This window comes from Sycon ciliatum, chromosome 13 (assembly GCF_964019385.1).
Source record: "Sycon ciliatum chromosome 13, ocSycCili1.1, whole genome shotgun sequence".
Lineage (NCBI taxonomy): Eukaryota > Metazoa > Porifera > Calcarea > Leucosolenida > Sycettidae > Sycon > Sycon ciliatum.
Window position 1 is genome coordinate 25,975,815 of NC_088655.1, and position 18,073 is coordinate 25,993,887.

At 50.4% G+C, this 18,073-nt stretch overlaps 1 protein-coding gene across 1 annotated transcript; it reads left to right on the plus strand.

Moving 5' to 3' along the window:
* The first annotated feature begins 2,184 nt into the window (after nucleotides 1–2,184).
* Nucleotides 2,185–16,946, plus strand: LOC135830001 (uncharacterized). The gene is made up of 13 exons (XM_065342390.1): nucleotides 2,185–2,278; nucleotides 2,359–2,392; nucleotides 3,453–4,999; nucleotides 6,134–6,235; nucleotides 7,490–7,709; nucleotides 8,991–9,136; nucleotides 9,590–9,670; nucleotides 10,620–10,690; nucleotides 11,196–11,274; nucleotides 12,081–12,146; nucleotides 14,235–14,342; nucleotides 15,469–15,577; nucleotides 16,085–16,946. Exons 1-13 carry the CDS (start codon nucleotides 2,237–2,239, stop codon nucleotides 16,168–16,170), a joined length of 2,691 nt encoding a protein of 896 aa, XP_065198462.1. The 5' UTR covers nucleotides 2,185–2,236; the 3' UTR covers nucleotides 16,171–16,946.
* Nucleotides 16,947–18,073: the final 1,127 nt, after the last annotated feature.

An 18,073-nucleotide genomic window follows, 5' to 3' on the forward strand; every position in this document is an offset into this window, starting at 1 on the left:
CTCAAGCTCCAAATTTCTAGTTGCTTCTCCTGGTCACAGTAAACACAGAACAGGGCTCAGGCAGTGCCGAGGAAGTGCTTGTACTTGGTGCAGTGTCGTGAGCAGGATAAACTTCCAACATCTCTACACAGTGTAGCTCTTCAGGCGCACACGAAGACTCAGAAACCGGAATATACTTTACATGATGATTGAAAGTCCAGCAGCACAACAAAACTTCCAAGGACTAGTTTGGCACTAGCTTCCGTCTCATTGGCGTGCGCCCAGCCAGTTTTGGAAAGAAAGAGTAGACGTTCATTCCTCGTTCAACCTGCAATGAACTGGAGACAACACAAACCAACAAGACGACGATGGTTATCATCAGCTCATGTGTTCACCACCGCAGTGCTACCATTCACTTTCCTGCTCCAAATGCACTACCAGGCTGCATGGTACTACTGTCGTGGACATGGAAATCCGGTCGCACGTATAGCGGCCCCAGGGCGCTGGCCATGCAGCCGTAGCACGGTTTATCTTGCGCTGCTGATGGTCGCATTGGATCAACATGTGCACTGCATGCAACGTTCTGTACGTGCTGAGGGTGCCGGCCCCGGTCAATCGACTGGATTTCCATGTCCGCGACAGTACGATGTGTCGATAATAGACCGTGATTTGCATTTTCCAATGATTAGGACTGGTATTATTTCTATTTTTCACACTTAGAAAGAAAACAAGGGGCAAGATTTGATATGGATTATGTGGTTGTTGGCTATGTCAACATTTGAAAGAGGGTTGCAACCGTGATAGCACTGCAACATGAGTTTAAACCTACGTATTGCATGGTATACTCAACAGTTGGCGAGCAGAGAATTTCGTGCCGAATTCCGCCCCAAGGTTGTGCACAGCAAACAACTTGATATATCATTAGCCCTACCCTTGTGCTATACGTACCCGTTGTGCCGATCGAGCCTGAGCCCTCTACTCGACTCCACGGTCCAATGACATTCGGTCATCATGGCCAAATTCAAGTCACTCAAGTGTTGAGAAGTGTCTACGTCGTCGCACACAGCATGTGTCGACATACAAAAATATGTGTACGATAGAGAAAGAACTACTGAAGAGCAACCAACTGGTTTCAGCATTCTCCTTCAAAGGATAGGTCGGTGGCAGAGGGCCAAAGCCGGACAATAGTTGGAAATTCTCAGCGTTGAATTTCTACAGGCTGTAGATACCTGGAAAAGCTCGATTTCCCGCCACGGAAAATAAAAAAGTCTTGATTTGGGGTGCTGGCGCTTCGCCTGCCAATGTACCCAATGTACCCAATGTACTACCGGGGAGCCCCAGATTCAGCAGGTCTTTGGCAGCACCGTACGGTAGACCCACATCCTCGAATCAAGCCAAGGACCCAACAAAAAGTGGGTCGCGAGTATTTCAAAAACCGTTTACCGGGCAGAGCTGAAATTTGGCATACCGTTAGCGGGCCGTATGTTGATGGTATTTCAATTATTTGTGAAAACTAAACGAAATCGGAATAAGTTTAGGTACAATTTCAAGCTGTTTCTGTTTTGGTACCCTGTGTCTCATTCGAGCACCCGGGTCTACGAACAGGGGTTTGTAAGACTCCTGCGCATGTTACATAAAACCATGGTAACCCCCTCGCCGGGCCATGTCATGTACCCCTACTGGGGGGTTGTTACTCTTGGTACCAAAATAATAATTTTAAAACTGATACATGTACCATCAAATCGCCAGGGCAGGGGGTTCAGTCTTGCGTCTTCAGTGGTACCAAGAGTACATAACCGGTTTATGTACTCTTGCCTTGGTGGTACATGTAGTCACCTGGTCACTAGTGATGATGATCTGCCATGAATAGTGTATGTCCGTGGGGGGGGGGGGGTGGTATGCAAGCTGCAAGCCTTGCCTGATGCCGAGTGATGGGTTTGTACTTTGTAGGACCCGCCTACAAGCGAGACTGCCAAGAGTACAATGTTTATGAGTCTTGCTACTAGTAATACTACAGTACTTGTACAAGACTTAGTAATAGTTTACACTTCGCCGAGATCGGGTTGGCGACCGACTTTTGGCGCATCTGCCGCCGCGCAGTGCAGTATGAGCGTGAGTCGTATTTTTACAACTCTCGGCATTTCTTGCAGCTTGTAGCTGTAGCTATGTAGCTCCAAGTACTGTAATAATACTAATATGCACGCATGCGTGCCTACCTTTTGACGGTTCTGCCTCCGAGGCTCGTCACCCTGCAGAAATGGCGTTGACGATTGCCCGTCGAACCCTTCTTCTCGCTCAAGTATGTCCTCACTGCCCGTAGCTGTACTTTGGCAAGTTAGAATCATTCAAATTTATCTCTGGGTTTGGTGTTGTTTATAGGGGTCGCGGGCTCTCTCCAGTGAGGATGGTGGGAGTAAGTAATTTTTGAATTGCGATCAATTTGTAAAAAATCTTTTCAATTTCCATTGCTGTCGAATTGTGGAAGAAAGTTTTAAATGTCGTGTCCGGTTCCTTCTTCAATTATTTTATCTAGCGATGCACGTGTGCTATGCATGTATTTGCGGGCTAACAAATTTATTTTATTTGCTGAGCATTTGTTCAAATTGTGTTGGAAATATTTGAAATTGGAAATGTATATGCACACACATACACGCACGTACACATACACGCACGCACACACACACGCACACATACATGTACACACACGCACATGCACACACACGCTCTCTCTCTCTCACGCACACATACATACACACTCTCTCTCTCACGCGCACACACACCACACCACACACGCACGCAACACACACACCACACACACACACACACACCACACACACACACACACACACACCACACACACACACAACACACAACACACACACCACACACACACACACCACACACACACACACCACACACACACACACACACACACACACACACTTATATGCGGGGGACATGCTACAGGTTTCAAGCTATCGTTTGTGTTCAGCCCTCTGTAAACTGTGAAGTTTGGTCAGATCGTTGGGAGTAAGTTAGTGGTTGAAAATTGTTTGTCTCACTCCATGTTTGTGGCGAAGAATCCATTGCGTGTTTGCACCAGGTCTAATGTGATACGATCAGAGTATTATTGCTCCATCCTTCTCTCCTCCTCCCCCCCCCCCCCCCCCCCCCCCCGGACATGTCAAACTCCTTTAGGAGATGCATCTACATCTTCATCCTTGATCCTTGATGCTGGCGGCGTTCCTATGGATGCAGAAACCCCAGTCTGACTGGATCTGACACGAACCATGAAAAAATCATTAGTTTGAGGGAGATGAAAAGAAAAAAAAGGAAGCTATCCTCATTGCATCCCCCCAATTTCCCCCCCCCCCCCCCCTCCTTCATAGTTTGTTAACACGAATCCTATGTCTGTGTGTGTTTTCATGCATTTGTGTTTCTGGCTGTGTGCGTATGGTGTGCGCATTGTGCAGAGAAGCTCACCGGTCTAGACTCGCTGTTTGCAAAGGCGAAGACCGGGAGCCCGACTGATGCTACACCAGCTGCCAGCAGCAGCAGCAATAATGTTGAAGGCAAGGCGGCCAGCAGCACCGCCGATGTACCGGCTGCTGCCGTGAGCAATGCCGACGCAGGCACCAGCGGGAGCAGCAGTGCCTGGTCTCAGCCAGGCGCGGTGCAGCCCAATTTCCTATCGTCGGCCGGCAGCAGCGACCGCTTTCAAGACCTGATGCAGGACAGCGATGCGCCGGTCGTGTCCGACACCTCCAATCCATGGTTCACCGACATCGTGGGCGGTGGCCAGGGCCTGGCCGGCGAGGACGCCGCGGATGCGTCCGCGTCGCAGCAGGGCGCCTTCGCCACGTCGTCCGCGTCCGGCGAGGCACAGTACCAGCAAGAGCAGAGCGGCGGCGGTGGTGGTGCCGCGTGGCAGGTGCCCGAGGGCGAGGGCCAGTGGCAAGTCAACGTCCACTCGGAGCAGCCGCAGCACGACGAGTGGCAGGGCAGCATTCAGCAGCAGCAGCAGCCCGTGCACGATCAATGGCAGACCAGTATTCACGGTGACCAGCAGCAGTGGCAAGCTTCTGCCCAGCAAGACATGTGGCAGCAGCAGCAACAGCAGCAGTCGCAAACACCACACGATCAGTGGCAGCAACAACAGCAAGCGCCGCACGACCAGTGGCAGCAACAGCAGCAGCTGGCGGCTGCTGCCGCTGCCCAGGTGTCAGCACAAGAGCAATGGATGCAGCCGATGCAGGAAGCTCAGCAGCAACAGCAGCAGCTCTGGCAGCAGCCTGCCGATCAGCAACAGCAGCAGGACTCGCTGTGGGGAGCCGCAGCGCAACAGCAAGGCCAGCAGCCGAAGCAGGATGACGATACCATCAAGGTGAAGGCTCTGGAAGACAACAACCCGCTGAAGGTGGACATTCCCATGGATCGCGTCTTCAAGCCGCGCACCCCATCACTGTGGGACCGCATTTCAGGCACACCGCCCATTCCCGTCGACCATTGGAAAGAACTCGATCGGTACGCGGAGGAGACGCCACCACTGGACGACGTTTCTCCGATATACCGAGACGCGGACGGCGTAAAGCACTACGTGCCGCAGAAGACGTTTACGGCGCGTGCCGAGCACTTGTCGGCGCTGCGCCAGCAGCTGCACCGCAAGGTTGACCGCCTGCAGCACCTCTACAGCTCTCAGCCGACCGACGTGGCGTACGGCAACGAGTTTCGGCAGCTGCGCCACGCCATGAAGCCGCTGCGGCAGCAGCTGCGCAAGCAGCTCGGCCTGCGCCACTGGTACGGCGCCTGCGTCAGCCCCGCCGGCCTCCGCGGCGGTGGCAAGGGCAATCGCTTTCCGCCGCCGGAGCACGTGGCCACGTCTCGCCGCAACATCGACCAGGCCCAGGTGACAGAGGAGCGACTCTTGACACCCGAGGAGCTCGACGTGGCCGGCGCTGAGCTTCGGTCCAAGATCAACGATATGCTTCAAGAGCCGTTCAAGACTGACGTTGTGAAGCCTGTAAGTCTGGCAGCATCAGGTGTTTGAAACTTTGAATTGAGTTACCTTACCCGATTGCCTGTCTACGGTGGCATGTTTTGGGGTAGCATCTGGTCGTGTTTGCACGTTTTACCTCCGTTCTTGCCAGTTGCATGCACGTGGACACGCGTGCACAGCCACGAGTGCAATGACGTGTGCGCACGCACACACACACGCGCACACCTTTGGACCTTTGGATGCCCATTGCTCCGTGCAATGATAGCATCATGAGTTGCAGTATTTCCTGTGGCGAGTTAGATCGTTGGGCCGACGGAAGTCCCTGCCACAGCCGCAAATGAACACTCTAGGCTTTGGCACAGCCGGCCGGAGACGATTGCACATGGCGCGCACACACTATCTATCTATCTATCAATCAGCTACCACGGTGGGGTCACGCCGCCCTCCACTCAGAGAACTGAGCGCAAGGTGAGGGGCAGTGGCGCAAAACAAAACAAGAAGTACAGCAGAATGAATTGAAAAAAGGAAATCAAAACAAGCTGCCATATTGATGGAAAAGGACTCACAAACCAGATGAACAGTCTGCTGTAGGTCCACACACGCACACGCACACACACACACACACACACACACACACACACACACACACACACAGTGACACACACACACACACACCATTGGACCATTGGACGCCCATCGCCGGAGGCGATGATAGCGATGATACAGCAGAAGCCATAGCAGCTTGTGCTGGGATTGCACCATTCAACAGCTTGCAAGGCTGAAGAATTGACCGCCACTATTCAGCTATTCACTATTCACTATTCACACACACACACACACACACACACACACACACACACACACACACACACACACACACACACACACACACACACATACACACACACACACACACACACACACACATATTCGTTCTTAGCAGAAACCGGAGGTTTTTCCTCTGGTGAGAAGGCAGAATTGCCTGTGCTCTAAACGAATTCAAATAAAAGAAACAAAACAAAAACACACACACCGTGTCGTCGTGTTCTTACAGTGGCGTCACACAGTCACACTATCCATAGTGTGTGTGTTCCTTCCTCTCATCCATCCCTTTTCCTTTACTTTGTTCTGTCTCTGTGTTACTGTTCTTACCAACAGTCACTTCACACGTCGGAACACGTCGGTCTTTACTACAATGTTCCCATGAAGGAAGCGGAGGATCTGTTTTCTGACGAACTGCCACCGAAGTTTGCGGAACAAGTGAGTATTATATTGCAGATGGTGGTGGTGGCGGTGGACTAGCCCCATGCACGTTTTGTTTTGAAACGGCGAAAGCTCGAGCTCGCGGCGAAGGTTCGCACCCGGCGCCTGCTGTGTGCGGCGTGCTTTATGCGGCATGCGCCGTGGGTTCTAAAACGGTTGACGTCGATAAAAAAACCTCCGTGGACCAGACCAGCTGTAGAGCTGCACGCTCTTGCTATGTGCTCTTGGTTCTACCAAGAGTACGTAACCCCCACGAGTGTGCAACTCCAGCTATGGGGTCTGTGACGGTAGAACTTCACATCACGTGATAAACCTGTACGCATTTTCTGCACCCTGTGCATGATAGATACCCTGCTTTGGGTTCAACTCTTTGCTGATCACTTTGCACTGTTTGCCAGCGTAGCCTTTTTGAGCCTTGTTATGTAGTGTGAAGTTCTGCCGTCGCAGCTCTGCATAGAGGTTGTGCAGGCAGTTGCACACTCTTGGGGGTTATGTACTCTTGATTCTACTCTTTCCATTGCTTCTTCTTGCTGTCACTGGGTCAAACACTCCGTCCTCGTTATTAGCATTGCACGTTCGCAATGTAAGTGGGTTTGCATACTTCGCTTGTGCCATTCAGGACAATACAGAAACAGAAAATACCGGAAGACAAAGCTATGAGGGTTCTTGGGATCATAATTCGATGAGTGTTTTGGAATCGGGTGGTATTTATAATTGATAGTCAGTGATCCAGTCGTTCGTTGATCCCACTAGCCACGGTGAGACATTTCTGCAGGAAGTGGAAGCCGTGGCCCCCAAGCATTCTCGGCAAATGGCACCTGAACGTCAATCGATCAAAAGCAGAATAGATAAAGATACCAAAAACGCTCTAAACTTGCTCAGTTTGCTAGTGCGGTCTACCACTTAGTGCTTGGCGACTCCGCAGTAGGCATCGATCTTATTTTGATTTATCACCCACGACCGCACCATCAGGGATGAGAACAATGTGCTACAGCCACTTGCTAGAAAAGCAAGTACTGTATACGCCAACACGTTATACAGAAGTCGATACTTATACTGTTGCTAGTGAGCGTTGAGAATGAGTGAGAATCGTTACCTTTGGTGCACGTAAACTGGTCAATTTTAGGAAATCGTTATGTTTACGACTCGTTAGAATAATGGCTTTTACAGTAATTTAATATTAAGCTTTGCCCTCGTTCTTGTTTGTTGTCTGCTTTTGCTTCGCTCCGTTCTCCTGCTGTGCGTGCGTAGGTGAAGGACATGCGCTCGTTTGACATTCTCATCCGCCAGCCGTCCATCGACATCTCCGAGGCCATACATCACGTGCACAACACGCCCGGTTACGGTGAGGCCGGTTGCAATCCCAAGATCCTGCTGTCGGGAACGCGCGGTGTCGGCAAGTCCATCGTCCTGCTGCACTGCGTTCACATGTGCCAGGACCTCGGCTGGCTCATCTTCCACCTGCCTGACGGTAAGGCTACTAAGCGACCGGAGACAGAGGGGCAGACGGACAGACAGACAAACACAGACAGAGAGGCATAGAGACAGAGACACAGAGAGAGGGAGGAAGGGAGACACAGAGAGAGAGAGAGAGAGAGAGAGAGAGAGAGAGAGAGAGAGAGAGAGAGAGAGAGAGAGAGATTGAGAGATTGAGAGAGAGAGAGAGAGAGAGACAGACAGACGGAGAGAGAGACAGACGGCGAGAGAGACAGACAGACAGACAGAGAGAGACAGACAGACGGAGAGAGAGACAGACGGCGAGAGAGACAGACAGACAGACAGAGACAGACAGACTGACAGAGACAGAGAGACAGACAGAGAGAGAGAGAGAGAGAGAGAATAAAGTGTGCACATCCGCACTACAACCGCTTGTGCAATTCTGTTAAGAAACACAAGCCGCTATCTCAGGCATGGGGGTGGCCTGGCACAAGCGAAACTGTACTTTTACGTGTTTAAGTACGCACTGGACAGTATTGTGAACCTGAGGCAACCGCGCTCAATGGATGCTCAGCAGATGATCCCTTGATCCCTGTGTGCAGATAGTCAGTAGTCAGCATCTGTTGTCGTTTGCTTGGAAATTATGGCGTTCAACTGGACCTGATTACTCCAACTTTGAGGGGTGTCAGGTGACGTATGGCAGTCTTGCCAGCGATAATATTTGCTGGAGCAATTCAGGCATACAAGAAATAGCCCGGTGTGCAATTTAATTGTTTTGTGTGAGTCGGTATTGTAGTAGACGGACTTTCTCCTACACAAACCTTTATGTCACAGTGGCCAGTGATGCGTAACTGCCTTGCTTACATTTAGAGATCGCTAGCTAGCGCTGGGAGTTGTAACTAGACTTACCGTACCGTATATAGATATAGACTTACCGTACCGTATATAGATCCGTCTGTCAGTTTCCCAGTTCAGTTATTGCAGTCTTTACTTCCGTTTTCTTAGTCTTACCTTCACTTGAGTCTTCCTGTGCTAATAACATTGTGTCTTCGTGCAATCACTTAGTTCAATATTATTCCTTGAAACTACTACTTGTGCAATTGCGAATCGTGGGAGAAATTCAGTTTGTCTTGTCACTCGGTCGCTCATTACAGGTATCTTGTTTATGTGGGTAGTAGTGTCTTATCTGCCGAATTCTCTCTCTTCTCTTCTCTTCTCTTCTTTCTCTCTCTCTCTCTCTCTCTCTCTCTCTCTCTCTCTCTCTCTCTCTCTCTCTCTCTCTCTCTCTCCCTCACATCCCTTTCCTTCCTTGTAGTGATGCAGACAACGCTGAAGCACGGACGTTACTACAATCCAGCGCTGCGTGCTAACTTCTACAAGGACGACCGCTTCGACATGCCGGAGCATGCTGCTACATGGCTTGGCCAGTTCGTCAAACTCAATGGCTCCAAACTGGGAGATGTAGGTTCCTTTCTGCTTCGTTGGAAATTGAGTGTGTATGTGTGTGTGTGGACTTCAAACAGCTGTGTGGTGGATACCAGGCTAAAAAATAGTGGCGGTCAATTCATCAGCCTTGCAAGCTGTTGAATGGTGTAATCCCAGCACAAGTTGCTATGTCTAACATAGCTGTTCGCTATCATCGCTTCCGCGATGGGCATGTCTGAGGTGTGTGTGTGTGGGGGGGGGGGGGGGGGGGGGGGAGCACGCCTTCCTCCCTTTGCCTATACTAGGCTATAGGTATTTAACTTGACGTAGCTATTTCCAGAAAAAGTACCCACGAGTACTAGTAGTACTATTTCCACTGAAACTTGCCCAAAGGGTGCCCGTACTTCGGGGTCCGGATAACCGACGTATGTGTGTGTAACTTTTGACTTTCTCTTGTATTTGACTTTTGCTTGCTGTTTGTCTCCTCAGGTGAAGCTGACTCGCACGTATCAGTTGAGTGAGAAGGACGTTGTCGAAATTGACACACCGGTCCTCAAGGCCATTGAGATAGTGAGTCATTGTGTCCTGCAGCGCGCGCGGCGGTATCTCTTGCTGCCACCTGCACCAGGCGGCCAGGGAGCGCTGTGCTCCGCGTTTGCTGTTTCTCATCCTCATTCCCCCTGTGTCCTGCAGCGCACGGTGTCTCTTGTTGTCACGTACGCCCTGCATGCACCTGGGAGCGCTGTGCTCCGCTTTTGCTTTGGCAATCGACTCACGCCCTGTACTCTTTCACTAGGCCCCGTGTCCATTTGCACGCGGCGTCTCTTGTTGTCACGTGCGCCAAGCGGCCTAGGAACGCTGTGCTGTATCTCATTGTCATTCGTTGATCGACTCATGCCCTGTACTCATTGACTTTCACTAAGTCCTGTGTTCATTGTCATCTGAAAAAAGACCCCCCCCCCCCCCCCCCCAATCCACTCTTTCCTCCACCTGCACAACCATGTGACCAGATGTGCCAGGGAATGATGTAGGAGTCCGATATCATTGACCCCGAGTGTAGCAATGAGGCAGCAAAGTGCTGCATCGTCCGACCAGTGTTCTGTGCCCCAAGGCAGAATGTGCTTGTACAGCAGCGAGAGATGGAGGCTCATTTCTACTCAGAGCGTGATCCCTGGTATCCACTTGTACATCCGATTGGGAGGGGGGGGGGGGGGGGCAGAGTTGCTGGATGCCTCAGGAGAGAGAAAGAGGTGTCGTTTCCTGCATCATATTTGCTACCCCCCCCCCCCCCCCCCTCCACACACTATCTCTGACTCTCTCTCTCTCTCTCTCTCTCTCTCTCTCTCTCTCTCTCTCTCACACACACACACACACACACACACACATGGACACACGTGCGCGCACACACACACACGCACTTTCTCTCTCTCTCTCTCTCTCTCTCTCTCTCTCTCTCTCTCACTCTCACACACACACACTCTCTCTCTCAATGTGTTTGTATCTCCTGCATCACTCGTAGGCTCTGTACAAGACTGCCTTGGCATCAGACATCATGGGTATCGTGATGAAGGAAATCAGCCACACTAGAAAGTAAGTGTGTGTGCGTGCGTGTGTGTGTGTATCCTTCGAGTGTACAGGATTGTGCTGTATTTTGTGCTGCGATAAGTAGGTACTTACCGCTAGTGGTTACCACACTTATGGTGCAGCTATTGTATTCATTATAATTCATGGGTTCTAGTTGCTTGTACTCCATTAGGTAAGAAAGGACGAAAACTGGCTAGTGAAATTCTGGAGTCCTGATGTTGGTAAAGGGCTTGAAATTTGTACTTTTTCTTACCATTTTATGCTTCCTCTCTCTTTCTTTCTCTCTCCCTCTCTCTCGCTCCCTCTCCCTCTCTCTCTCGCTCCCACTCTCTCTCTCTCTCTCTCTCTCTCTCTCTCTCTCTCTCTCTCTCTCTCTCTCTCTCTCTCCCTTTCTTTCTCTCTCTCTCTCTCTCTCTCTCTCTCTCTCTCTCTCTCTCTCTCTCTCTCTCTCTCTCTCTCTCTCTCTCTCCCACTCCCACTCACTTACTCACTCTCACTGTAACTCACTCAGATTCAAGAGCCTGTTTGCCATGGATGCGTACAACCAGCTGTTTGAAGGTTGTTACCGTCATCCCACTGGGTCACAGGAGGTAAGTGACTGTGAACCAATGGGTGCTGGCACAGGGCTCAGTATACTCAATCTGTGTGGACAGCATGCTGTTTCGTCCTTTGGGGACTCCTCTGCGCAGCACAGAGAAAATGTGGCCGAACCTGATAGCAATGAAAAATAAATTTTCCAAATCCAGATTTAAACCAGGCCCGAACGTACCTTGCCAGAGTGCTCAAAATGACAAGCCCGTGTGCTCAATACTATCCAGATGATCTGTGTTGACTCACTCTCCGCACAGCTGGCTGCCTTGACCTTGTCAGGTCTCATCAGCGGAGCACACTGGGTCTGGCCGAACCGATTACCATGCGGTCTAGTGAGAGCAACATTTTTTAAGTTTGCTCGGGGCACCGAAATCAGAGCACTCTGCTGTGAGAGTTGCAGTGAGCTTTGCACGAGTGTGCACACGCATACCATTGCCTCTGCCAGCTATGACACATCCGTGAGACTGCGGGTAGTGATTCCGGTTCGAGAACTAATGCTGTTGATGGGTCCTTGCTTCACATTGAGTGGTTTTCTCAAAACTTATCACATAATTATTAGCTGTTCCAAGCCAGTCAGCATAAGCAAAGCTGTGGACTCAACATCCTGCTGGTACACTTCAATGCGGAAATGCTTACCTTGATAATGATTATCTACTCTGATTTCTGTTACTGTGGCGGGCTGTGCGCGTGCGTGTGTGTGTGTGTGTGTGTGTGTGTCTCTCTCTCTCTCTCTCTCTCACTCTCTCTCTCTCTTTCTTCCTCTCTCTCATGTATGTGTGTGTGTGTGGATGTTTCTTGTGTCTAGATCCGACCTGCTCAGATTTCTCACTTGCGCCACTTTATGCGTGCGCTTCGCGACGACAACTACATGGTGAGTGAGTGTAGCTAGCAGCCGTCTCTTTACACTGTACTCACTGTGCTCAGGCTGCTACCACCGCCACCCCCACTGCTACTGCTGTGGTGCTCACATTGCAGAAGCTGCTGGCTGACCAGCTTGGAACGTGGCATGTGCTGTGGCTCTTTTCAGCTGACCATCTTGCCACACTGCCCGAGATGCTGGCTGCCCAGCTTGGAGCGTGCTGTGTGCTGTCACGATGAGTGTCATTACCTTTCAGTGGGTGCGTTCGATTACTCCCATGAATCGATTCATGCGATTCATGAATGGAATCTCGTGCATTCAAGTCGTTCGATTTCATGTCCTGAGCCCTGGAATCGGTTCGTAATCGGTTCATCCTATTCACATGGGGTGATGAGAATAGGCAGGGTTAATTCATGAGTGGATTCAAGATCGATTCGTGGGCAAAATCGAACGCACTCACTGCCGACATTGTATCTGGTGTCACTGCATTCTGGCTGAATTTCTGCTGAGCATTGTCGTCTGATGATTGAGTAGAAACATGAAACTCTCTGATAGCACACAAAAACCGAGGGGGGGGGGGGGGATGGCTGTGGACGTGTAGCTCAAGGTTCGCGCATTTCAGCAATAATCAGATGGTTCACGAAATTCGTTATAATTATGCGAGTTCGTTATAAGTGGAGTCGACTGTATGTTCAAAGGGAGCCAGCTGACACTTGCTCTTCGGGAATGTGTGGTTCCGGTTTCCTGCGCTGGCTGAATACGGCCACGACCAAACATTCATCTCTTCTCTGACTGGTGTTGTAAGCAAGCGGGTCCCCACTGCCCCGCCGGCCACTGATTGTCACAGTGGTTCTGGAAATGTGAGATGATCTCTTGCTGGTGTGGCCAGGCGCGAAGCCCGCATGGGACGCGTGCACTCCCCCACCACACCCCTAAAAATCTCGACCTAGGTTTAGCATGCACGTATTGACTATGAAAGACATGCGCCAGCCATCCTACACATATGCGGCCATACACCCCCCTAAAAGGGGGACCGGCTACGCCTCTGCTGTCATGCATCAACCATCCTACATATATATGGCCGTGCACACACCCCCTCCCCCAAAAAGGGGGACCAGCTACGCCCCTGCTGTCATGCATCAACCATCCTACATATACTGTAAATATACAAAATTTCGGCAGCTACTGTATAAGGCCATGGTAAAAAATAAAGTTGATTCTCAGGTCATGAGCCTGTGAAAATCGGTGCGAGCGAGCGATTTTTTATTTTAATTCCCACAATTTTTTTATTTCCAAAGATAGGGTCACACATGTGTACGTCACAGGTTCATAATTAATTTATAATTATTTTATTATTCAGGCCGGGGAGTAGAAAAATACCGGTATTTTACTACTCCCGGATTCATGCCTTTCGCATTGACCGTTTTCATGCACGCATATGCATGCATAGAAATAAAAAAAATCGTCGGTGCGCCACCAAAAATCGATGCGCGCGTACTTGAGAATCAAAGATATTTTTTACCATGGCCTAAGCAGAAAATTTCGTCCGTCAATAATTTCGTCCAACTCTAAAGAAAGGGAGTTCGTCCGGTTGTAAATTTCGTCCATGGATCATAAGAGTGCATTGAAAAGCTGAACGAATCGATATTCGTCAGGCATTTAATTTAGTCCAAAAGCTCCTTGGACGAAAAAGACGAAATTAAATTCCAGACGAATATTTCTGCTTGTACAGTATTTAATTTCGGCTATATTCGGCACCGACCCAAAACGCCTAAATTAAAACGCCGACGAAAGTTTTCACAGCATCTGTCGCTCTACCCCACGCCGAAAATAAATCGCCGCCGAAATGTCAAAAATCGTGAAGTGCCGAAATTTTGTATATTTACAGTATATGGCCGTGCACCCCCCCCCCCCCCCCCCCCCTAAAATGGGGGCCAGCTAAGCCCCTGCTGTCATGCATCAGCCACCCTGCACATATGTGGCCGTGCACCCCCCCCCTAACAGGGGGACCAGCTATGCCCCTGGTGTGGTATTTTAGTTGATGGTGTTGTTGCCACCGTTGTCATTGCTGCTGCTCCTGTTGTTATTTTCTGTATGCAGGGTAATGGTCTGGCCGTTCTTGGTCTGCGTCATTTCCTCGGCTACAAACGTGACCAGTACCCGTCGTACCATGATAACGGATATGCCAGGGAGTTCCTGAACGAAGTGGTAAGTTGATGTGTGCGTGTGTGTGTGTGTGTGTGTGCCTACTTGCTTCTGGTGATCGCGGCACTTGTGTTTGTGGGTTGTAGTGGGAGTGGCGGTGTAGGTGTGGCCAGCTCCGATGGTGACGGCAGAGGTGGTGCTGTGGGTGGTGTGGTTGGGACAACCTAGGCTCTAATAGAAAGTTGCTGCTTGCGATAGCTTATGTATGTACCGTAAAGTACCGTTGATCCGTCCCCACGCCATATCGCTTCCCAGCTGGGTTTTCGGCAGGGGCGGGAATTAGATCAAGGCTGTCAAGTGCAGTACGATGTACAACAACGTAGAAGTTCAGACTCGATGTGCTGGATTGTGCACATTTTCATCCTGGACTGGCAAATATTGTGTACAGCAGTGCATGCGTCGGTTCAACATCGTATTCTCGTTGTATACACTGAAGTCGCTTCACAGGCAGAAAATCGACAGGGGGGCGGGAATTAGAGAGGGGGCGGGAATTAGAGAGGGGGCGGGAATTAGAGAGGGGGCGGATCAACGGTACTTTACTGTACATGTAGTGATGGCCTGTGTGGATTCCCTGGAAGCACGAGTTTCGAAGTCTGAAGAAAACGTTGAACGGCCGCTGCTTGAATGACGACTACACCATAGCTTAGTGGAGTATTGCTGGCAATAAGCTAGGGTCCTGGTGGTGGCAGTAAATTTCTTCAGACTTTTCACGTGTTCAACTCCCTCAACCTTATGAATATGTTATGTATATTATGTACATGTGATGTTCGAAGGATCAGTGAGGGAAGTGAACCGCCTGAAAAGAGAAAACATGCAAACCCTACCAAGACTCGAACTTGGCACCTTGCTTTTTATGAGCAATGCTCTAACCATCTGAGCTATGCGACCAGACCAAGCCGAACCAAGAATGCACTGACAAGTTTTTTTCACTCCAAAGGCCACCACTACACAACTCACACCACCTGCCACACATACTGATGGCACTTGGGTCTTTTCCCCTCCCCCAGGTTGGCAATTTTTTCTCTTTTCAGGCGGTTCACGTCCCCGGCCGATCTTTTGAGTTTGAAGTTCTCCCCGATCCTTTCAAAACATGTGATGATGTGTTGTATGTTCACGTATTGTCAAACAGGGCGAGGAGTTCACACGTCCCTATTATGATGTGCATGTGGAGCCATACACGGACAAGGAAGTAGCATCCACACTCAACTACTACCACGACCGTAGATGGATTTCCAGAGGTATGAACGAAAACGTCCGTTTGATGTGGTGATTGCGATGCATAGCCTCTTTTTTTTCTTTTCCTCGCTCTGTCTCTCTCTCTGTCTCTCTCTCTCTCTCTCTCTCTCTCTCTCTCTCTCTCTCTCTCTCTCTCTCTCTCTCTCTCTCTCTCTCTCTCGGGGAGGCAAAAGTTGCGGTGCAGTTTATATCCTGCCATAGTCGTGTGTGTGTGTGAGGATCGAAACTGGAAGCTCCATTCATTCAATTTGATGGGAGTTTTTTCATAATTGCCTCTTGGGTGCTAGTACCTCCAGTAATGTCCCTGCAGTGTTTGTACTTGCTGTGTAAGGTTTTGCAATGCAGAACACTGAGCTAAAGCGTGCGTGCCTGGGTGTGCTGTGGATGTGTTCCACGTGTGTGCGTGCGTGCGCATGTGTGTGTTTGTTTGTTGTATATCTGGATGTGTCCCGTTTGTTTGTGTGTGTGTGCGTGTCTGCGTGTGTGTGCCTGTACGTGCGTCCGTACAGACATCTCTCTGAAGATGTATCAGCAGACGAAGTTCCTCTCGGGCAGCCGTCCATCGGTCATACAGGACATGTCGCGGGCTATGTAACAGCACCAACAAACGAGCTAGCACCAGCAGCAGTAACCGCTGCTGGTGCTGCTGCTGTTGGCTGCCAGTCACGGCTACTGGTGACGGGGCTGTTGCTGTTCACATGATCTGCCGGCATGGCTGTGTGCACTCCAGTCTCAATCCTGCTTCTGCCGTCGTGTGTACAAGTGCAGCATTAGCAGCACTCGCCATACACCGGGCACTACTGTCGCCCCGCTGTGCTACGCATCTGTCCCCCCGACCGGCGCTTTCATTTCCAATGCAGCAGCGGACACCCGTCTGCATTGTTGTCACGGACACCGCTCCGGTTGCCGCCAAGTAACCGTTGCGGAGCTGATGTCAGATGTGCGCGAGAACTATTTATGCAGTGCTATCAATTACATAGTGCTGCCGCTGTGACGATATGTGCAATGGCTTTTCCAATTTCCAGCACCCCAGTGCTGGCCTCTATAGTGTCTGAGTATGTAGCACAGCAGTATGGTGATGTTGTGTGTGTGTGTGTGTGTGTGTGTGTGTGTGTGTGTGTGTGTGTGTGTGTGTGTGTGTGTGTGTGTGTGTGTGTGTGTGTGTGTGTGTGTGTGTCTGGAGAGGTTTCACCACCCTCCAATGCATGCACTATCATGCAGCTCTGCCGGCTGTGTCTGCGTCATCCTCTTGCCACCCGTAGTGTACATGTAACTCCCATCGTCGGCCCGCAAGGGTCGTGCGCTTTCTTTCTGCATTGTTAACGAATTGTTATGTAAGTTAGTTACCACCGCTTTGCGTGGTAAGTTTGACTTTGTGTCCTTGAGGGGTGTAGTACTATTGCATGTTCTCGTGCTGTGACAATGGATATAGCGAGATTGATGTGGCAATGGATTTAGTGGTCGTATTGTTGTGTCCGTGGATTTAGCAGGTCGGGCATTGTTGTGGTACTGGATTTAGCTGATCCGCCATTGTCTTGGCAGTGGACTTAGCAGATCGGATATTGTGCCAGTGGATTTAGCAGGCTGGGCATTGTTGAGGCGGTGGATTTAGCAGGTCGGCCACTGTTGTTGCAGTGGTCTTAGCAGGTTGGGCATGGTTGTGGCAGTGTCTCAAGGAGAAAAACTGGCTCGGGCAGGTCTGACAATCCAGCCGTCCAGAAAGAAGGGGGACACGAGCACACGGGGTAATTAGACCCAGCAGTCTTTCCCTGACACCAAGAGTCAATGACCCCAATAGAGCTACATGCTTCACGCGTATCTCAGGATCCATGCAAATAGAAAATTTATTACATCCTATATATAGAGAGGTTCCGCATAACGTAATTACGTTAGTAAAACACGTAGTCGATCTACGGAAAGTCTTACGTAAACTGCATGCGCATCTGTGTTCCGCCATACGGAGTTTTCAAATCACGTAGCTGCCCTTGGCAACTCCGAACGCGGCAGTGTACGACCAGATCGATCTGGGAAGAAAGCCATAAATTTGTACCCCAATCCACTTACGGACCAGCTACGTTATCAGAGGCCTATCTACGTACTCTCCGTAGACAACTTTCCGTAAGTGGAGTGCAAACTCGCGAATTCACGGGTTTTCCCCGCCCACTAACGTAAAGTTGCTCAACTTTACGTAGTGCGGAACCTCTAAATAATCTTAGCATACCACACGCCCACACACTCCCACACACTCTCACACACGCACACACACACACACACCTGGTCCTAGGAGCTGGTAAACACTGCCATTACGGTCACGTGTCCCCTTGCGGGGCCGACAATATGGAAAAGTCAGCGGTCTGCTGAGAGGTTGGGGACCACGAGAGAGCCATCTCTGGCAGCTATGGATCTGGAAGCCACGAGTAGAGCGGCAGCACCAACCACAGGCCCCACAGTGGGCCTTGCAACATAAGAGAGCGAGCTGGACATGCGGCGGCGGAGAG

What these genes read in the sequence shown, in the direction of transcription:
- LOC135830001 (XM_065342390.1), top strand. Translation starts at nt 2,237, where the DNA reads ATGGCGTTGACGATTGCCCGTCGAACCCTTCTTCTCGCTCAA. An exon ending in CACCGAAGTTTGCGGAACAA is followed by an intron (nt 6,236 to 7,489) that starts GTGAGTATTATA and finishes GTGCGTGCGTAG; the next exon opens with GTGAAGGACATGCGCTCGTT. An exon ending in TCCTCAAGGCCATTGAGATA is followed by an intron (nt 9,671 to 10,619) that starts GTGAGTCATTGT and finishes CATCACTCGTAG; the next exon opens with GCTCTGTACAAGACTGCCTT.